This window comes from Coregonus lavaretus (assembly GCF_964263955.1).
Source record: "Coregonus lavaretus genome assembly, contig: HAP1_SCAFFOLD_513, whole genome shotgun sequence".
Classification (NCBI taxonomy): domain Eukaryota; kingdom Metazoa; phylum Chordata; class Actinopteri; order Salmoniformes; family Salmonidae; genus Coregonus; species Coregonus lavaretus.
In genome coordinates, this window is record NW_028162662.1 from 123155 (window position 1) to 130000 (window position 6846).

Genomic DNA, 6846 nt, shown 5'->3' on the forward strand with positions numbered 1-6846 from the left:
AGAAAGAGAACTGCCGGCCTGATGGAAGGGAACTGTTAGCTGCAGAAAGAGAACTGCCGGCCTGATGGAAGGGAACTGTTAGCTGCAGAAAGAGAACTGCCGGCCTGATGGAAGGGAACTGTTAGCTGCAGAAAGAGAACTGCCGGCCTGATGGAAGGGAACTGTTAGCTGCAGAAAGAGAACTGCCGGCCTGATGGAAGGGAACTGTTAGCTGCAGAAAGAGAACTGCCGGCCTGATGGAAGGGAACTGTTAGCTGCAGAAAGAGAACTGCCGGCCTGATGGAAGGGAACTGTTAGCTGCAGAAAGAGAACTGCCGGCCTGATGGAAGGGAACTGTTAGCTGCAGAAAGAGAACTGCCGGCCTGATGGAAGGGAACTGTTAGCTGCAGAAAGAGAACTGCCGGCCTGATGGAAGGGAACTGTTAGCTGCAGAAAGAGAACTGCCGGCCTGATGGAAGGGAACTGTTATCTGCAGAAAGAGAACTGCCGGCCTGATGGAAGGGAACTGTTAGCTGCAGAAAGAGAACTGCCGGCCTGATGGAAGGGAACTGTTAGCTGCAGAAAGAGAACTGCCGGCCTGATGGAAGGGAACTGTTAGCTGCAGAAAGAGAACTGCCGGCCTGATGGAAGGGAACTGTTAGCTGCAGAAAGAGAACTGCCGGCCTGATGGAAGGGAACTGTTAGCTGCAGAAAGAGAACTGCCGGCCTGATGGAAGGGAACTGTTAGCTGCAGAAAGAGAACTGCCGGCCTGATGGAAGGGAACTGGGGGAATTCAGAACCACTACATTGAATATAGGTGAGTAGAACGGAACTGTGATCAAAACTCAAGCAGACAACAGTGATGAATGCATGTTTCTTGCTACCCTTACAAACAAGGCGTCCTTCTCATTCAGTCTTTCCCCCCCGACACACTCTCGTTCTCTCTGAACCCTCGGTCTGTTACAGCTAGCTAAAATCTGGAGGTTTTACTGCATCTGAAGTCAATCTGGCGACATCAAAATGATGACAAAGGGTCTTCCTACTAATTATTACAGTCTTCTTTAGAAATGTAATTGTGTTTTCAAGCCACAGTAATGGACTTTAGACAATCTTCATCAGCCCCCCAATGAGGATGCATTGAGTAGAGCTGGGCATCAGTCCTAAAACGAATGTTCAAAACAATATTGTGATGCAATGTGCAACCCATGAATACTTTTTCATACTTTTGCTGATAACTACTTGTTGAGGGAAAATGTACTTGCTATCACTGTGATATGTGGTTGTCTCACCTAGCTATCTCAAGATGAATGCAGTAATTGTAAGTCATTCTGGATAAGAGTGTCTGCTAAATGACTAAACTGTAAATAGAGTGAGATGCTCTTATCCCAAGAGGTAGTGGTACTAGGAGTTTTTAACCTTGTCTTTTACATTGCAGTTCTGCCGTGATACAGAGAGGAGTTATGCATTGTGAAGGGAAAGGTACGTTTGATAACCTCATGTGACACACAGAGAACTGATTCACTTCTACAGCTTAAAGCAGGATTCCTTAAAGGTGAAACTGCCACATCTGTTTGCCATATTATACCAACAAATAAGTTACTGTAAACATCGAACGCTGTTTGTTTTCCCTCCGACATCATTGCATGCACGATAGAACAGCAGAGCATGTCCTGAGATTTCGATGTGGATTTCAGCTTTAATGCATGTAGGCTACAATCATGAATTTAGGCTGTTCTGAGGGTAAAAGGGGGTGCAACTCAATATTAGGAAGGTGTTTCTAATGTTTTGTACACTCAGTGTATGTGAAAAGATTGTTTATAAAATATTATAACCGTTTGTGTGGTCAATTTGCATTATTTGTAATTATGTTTCCCGGCCCATGACCATCCGCTCAAGAAAGAAATCGTCCCACGGCTGAATCTAGTTGATGATCCCTGCTATAACCCCTTCCCTTCACTGCCTTGTCCCAAATCATCCCTTAAACCAGTCTGAAACCAACCCCAAGCCTCTTCCCAAATATACTTATTGTTAACCCCTTCCTAGTCCTCACTGCCCAGTAACAAATACTCAGTCCCCGAGAATCCACTAGCTAGCCTCTTCCCCAGTTCCAAAACAACCCTTAAACCCTACCCCCAAAATACGTATTTATGGGCCCTCTTATTTTTTTAAAAAGTTTATAGGTCAACAGTTGTCTATGCTAAACACTCCTCTGTTGTTGCCATCCTCTCCTCCTGCTTTCTCCTCTCCAGGGGGGCACATCATTATCGGGTGAGAAGCTTCTGGACTATCAGCCGGGCCACGACGAGACACAGAGAGATCTGCAAACTCATCGACAAAGTCCTACGGAGCGTCAAGACACCCGAATAAACACACACACAGTTTATTTTTCTTTAAAAAGTTGTATTTTCCTGTCAATATATAGTTTCTTCTTTATCGCAATAAAACTGCTGACAAAGACCATTAACTTCTGCCTCAGTGTCCCAGAAATGTCACACACCTGATTTCTAATAAGAATATACACTTCTTGACTCCCCCCGCCCCCCTTCCACCCCCACAAGTACAAGGAAATGCCTTATTTAAAATGTGCCATATAAAAATTGCACTCAGCATGCATGCTATTGGAGTCGAGATCATCTGTGTCCAAAATGTCACCCTATTCCCTACATAAGTAGGGTACCATTTCAGAGGCTCCCAGAAGCAGGAGAACCAGGAATGGTCGTTCACGAGGAGTCTTCTGAATGTACCGTGCAGTCAGTGTTCGTCCAGGAGTTCAGCTCTGTTTGATCCAACGGCCCCCCCGTAGAGGACACCGTGGCGTGATGTCATACGAGGATGGAACAGGGCAGCATCTTCATTTTCTAACTCATAAAAAAAAAAAAAAAAGGTTATTTAAAAAAAGTAGGTTCCCTACTTCTAAAAACCCTTGTAGTACGATCGTCAGGACGTGGTTCAGGCTTGCACGCCAAACAAACAGTCATTATTACATCATCTCACAGCTACTACAGGACAAAGAAAAACTAAAGTATTTTTGTCTCCTAAATGAGAGGACATTATGGAGGCGTACAGGGGTTGTGTGTGAAGTTCTCTCCATCATGATTTGGGGAGGGGCCATGGCATTGCTCCTCCTGGTTGGCTGGGGAGGGGTGTGAGGGGGTTCCTCATTGTCATGATTTGGGGAGGGGCTGCGGTGTGCTCCTCCTGGTTGGCTGGGGGGGGAGGAGGGGGGTGCGTCATTGTCATGATTTGGGGAGGGGCCATGGCATTGCTCCTCCTGGTTGGCTGGGGAGGGGTGTGAGGGGGTTCATCATTGTCATGATTTGGGGAGGGGCTGCGGTGTGCTCCTCCTGGTTGGCTGGGGGGGGAGGAGGGGGGTGCGTCATTGTCATGATTTGGGGAGGGGCCATGGCATTGCTCCTCCTGGTTGGCTGGGGAGGGGTGTGAGGGGGTTCATCATTGTCATGATTTGGGGAGGGGCTGCGGTGTGCTCCTCCTGGTTGGCTGGGGGGAGGAGGGGGGTGCGTCATTGTCATGATTTGGGGAGGGGCTGCGGTGTGCTCCTCTTGGTTGGCTGGGGAGGGGTGTGAGGGGGTTCGTCATTGTCATGATTTGGGGAGGGGCTGCAGCATGCTCCTCTTCCTCTTACTTCTTGGTTGGCTGGCGGTATGTAGCCGTGGCGACGCCCCCTGAGGGACCGCCCCCCCCATAGCCATTTGCTGCTGCTGCATTTGATGGTGCAACTGATGGAGGGGTAGAGAGGGAGGGGAGGGAGAGAGGGAGGGGGGAGGGAGGGGGGAGGGGGGAGGGGGAGGGAGGGGGGAGGTAGAGAGGGAGGGGGGAGGTAGAGAGGGAGGGGGGGAGGGGGGAGGTAGAGAGGGAGGGGGGAGGTAGAGAGGGAGGGGGGGGAGGGGGAGGTAGAGAGGGAGGGGGGAGGTAGAGAGGGAGGGGGGGGAGGGGGGAGGTAGAGAGGGAGGGGGAGGTAGAGAGGGAGGGGGGGAGGGGGGAGGTAGAGAGGGAGGGGGGAGGTAGAGAGGGAGGGGGGAGGTAGAGAGGGAGGGGGTAGAGAGGGAGGGGGGAGGTAGAGAGGGAGGGAGGTAGAGAGGGAGGGGGGAGGTAGAGAGGGAGGGGGTAGAGAGGGAGGGGGAGGGAGCGAGGGAGGAGGGGTAGAGGGGGGAGAGGGAGGGAGGGAGGGGTAGAGGGGTAGAGAGGGAGGGGTAGAGGGGGGAGAGGGGTAGAGGGGTAGAGAGGGAGGGGGAGGGAGCGAGGGAGGGAGGGAGGGGTAGAGAGGGAGGGAGGGAGGGGTAGAGAGGGAGGGAGGGAGGGGTAGAGGGGTAGAGAGGGAGGGGTAGAGGGTAGAGAGGGAGGGGTAGAGGGGTAGAGAGGGAGGGGTAGAGGGGGGAGAGGGGGAGGGAGGGAGGGGTAGAGAGGGAGGGAGGGAGGGAGGGGTAGAGAGGGAGGGAGGGAGGGGTAGAGAGGGAGGGAGGGAGGGGTAGAGAGGGAGGGAGGGAGGGGTAGAGAGGGAGGGAGGGAGGGGTAGAGGGGTAGGGAGGGGTAGAGGGGTAGAGAGGGAGGGGGAGAGGGGTAGAGGGGGAGGAAATAAAATAACAGGTCAGCTGGTATTTCAACAGGGTAACCTTCCGTCACACAAGCCATGGATACCTGACTGTTTCTGCATTTAACATGCCAAGCAGCGACCATCCTGGAATTTAAAGATGCATTATGCAGACATCGCTCCGCCATTTCCTGGTTGCTAAAATTCGAATAGCCTCATTTCAGTTTGCGAGACAAAAAAAGCAAGTATGGTGTAGAGAATCATTGTACCATTGTAGTTAAATGGTGTCTGATGGTGTTAGTTACATGGTGGTGTTAGTTACATGGTGTCTGATTGTGTTAGTAAATGGTGGTGTGAGTTAAATGGTGTCTGATGGTGTTTGTTACATGGTGGTGTTATTTACATGGTGTCTGATAGTGTTAGTAACATGGTGTCTGATTGTGTTAGTGTATGGTGTCTGATTGTGTTAGTGAATAGGGTGTCAATTCAACAATGTACAGGTTGTGTTACTGGAGACAGACAGACAGAGACAGACAGACAGAGACAGACAGACAGAGACAGACAGACAGAGACAGAGACAGACAGAGACAGAGACACACAGACAGAGACATACAGACAGAGTGTGTATTAGAGTGTGTGTGTGTGTCCCCTACCTGCTGTCTGTGGGGACATGAAGCCTCCTACTCCAGTCAGGTTGATGACAGCAGTCTGTTGAGCACCCACACCCTGGTCTGACCCCTGATCACCCTAAAACCAGGTCAGAGGTTAGAGGTTATCACCACAGAGACAGAGAGGTGTGTGTCTCATACCATGTCTCCTTGTTGCTGTAGGTCTGACCTAACATATCAGGCGTCAAAGAAAGGCTGAAACTAGATCCCCTAAATACTGGTCTGAAACTAGATCCCCTACATACTGGTCTGAAACTAGATCCCCTACATACTGGTCTGAAACTAGATCCCCTACATACTGGTCTGAAACTAGATCCCCTACATACTGGTCTGAAACTAGATCCCCTACATACTGGTCTGAAACTAGATCCCCTACATACTGGTCTTGACCATAAGAAAAACAACTGTTGCGGCAGGTTCTCTTCTGCACTGTTCAACCAGTCCAGTAAATGTGGAGGAGGAGTTAAGATGGAGTGTCACCTTGTTAATGCCCAATAGCGGATGTCGCGTCACAGGCTCTCTTTCCATTTCCCCTGAAAACCGGAACATCCGGTTGTTGAGGACTCAGCAGAAGCTACTGTGGGTTAGACGTAGCAGACTGGCTCTGAGGTGGAAGGTGTGAATCATACCGTGTCTCCTTGTTGCTGTGGGCTAGACGTAGCAGACCGGCTCTGTTGAGGAGAGAACTGGGAGAGCTGCTGTTGCTGCACTGAGTTAAAGATCAGAGGACCTGTAGGGATCTGGAGAGAGGAGAGAGAGAGAGAGGAGAGAGAGGAGAGAGAGGGAGAGGAGGAGAGAGAGAGATGAGATGGAGAGAGAGGAGAGGGAGAGAAAAAGAGAGAGACAGAGAGAGAGGGGAGAGAGAGAGAGGAGAGAGAGAGAGAGGAGAGAGAGAGAGGAGAGAGAGAGAGGAGAGAGGGAGGGGGGAGAGAGAGAGGAGAGAGAGAGAGAAAGAGAGAGAGGAGAGAGAGAGAGGAGAGAGAGAGAGGAGAGAGAGAGAGGAGAGAGAGAGAGAGAGAGAGAGAGAGGAGAGAGATGGAGGAGAGAGAGGGAGGGGGGAGAGAGAGGAGAGAGAGGAGAGAGAGGGAGGGGAGGGAGGGGAGGGAGGGAGAGAGAGAGAGAGGAGAGAGAGGAGAGAAGAGAGAGAGAGAGGAGAGAAGGAGAGAGAGAGGAGAGAGGAGAGAGAGAGAAGAGAGAGAGAGGAGAGAGAGGGAGGGGGGAGAGAGAGAGGGGGGAGAGAGAGAGGAGGGAGAGGAGAGAGAGGGAGGGGAGAGGGAGGGGAGAGAGAGAGGAGAGAGAGGGAGGGGAGAGGGAGGGGAGAGAGAGAGAGAGAGGAGAGAGAGGAGAGAAGGAGAGAGAGAGAGGAGAGAAGGAGAGAGAGAGAGGAGAGAATGAGAGAGAAGGAGAGAGAGAGGAGAGAGAGAGAGAGAGAGAGAGGAGAGAGAGAGAGAGAGAGAGGAGAGAGAGAGAGGAGAGAGAGGGAGGAGAGAGAGGGAGGGGGGAGAGAGAGAGGAAAGAGAGGAGAGAGAGGGAGGGGAGAGGGAGGGGAGAGAGAGAGGAGAGAAGGAGAGAGAGAGAGGAGAGAAGGAGAGAGAGAGAGGAGAGAAGGAGAGAGAAGGAGTGAGAGAGGAGAGAGGAGAGAGAGAGAG

The 6846-nt window shown here is 51.4% G+C and overlaps 1 protein-coding gene and 1 long non-coding RNA gene across 2 annotated transcripts in view; one reads left to right on the plus strand and one right to left on the minus strand.

Annotated features, from left to right (window-relative positions):
• Window positions 1-655: 655 nt before the first annotated feature.
• LOC311119046 lies at window positions 656-2920 on the plus strand. The gene is made up of 3 exons (XR_014611899.1): window positions 656-797; window positions 1416-1459; window positions 2230-2920. It is a non-coding gene; the product is annotated as an uncharacterized lncRNA (long non-coding RNA).
• A 100-nt stretch (window positions 2921-3020) lies between these two features.
• The window catches only part of LOC311119045 (transcription factor SPT20 homolog), a 41071-nt gene continuing 37245 nt past the window's right edge, over window positions 3021-6846 (minus strand). Inside the window, 3 exon segments of the mRNA XM_084193801.1 lie at window positions 3021-3717; window positions 5183-5276; window positions 5827-5937. Coding sequence (XP_084049927.1) covers window positions 3620-3717; window positions 5183-5276; window positions 5827-5937 — 303 coding nt within the window. The 3' untranslated portion in view covers window positions 3021-3619.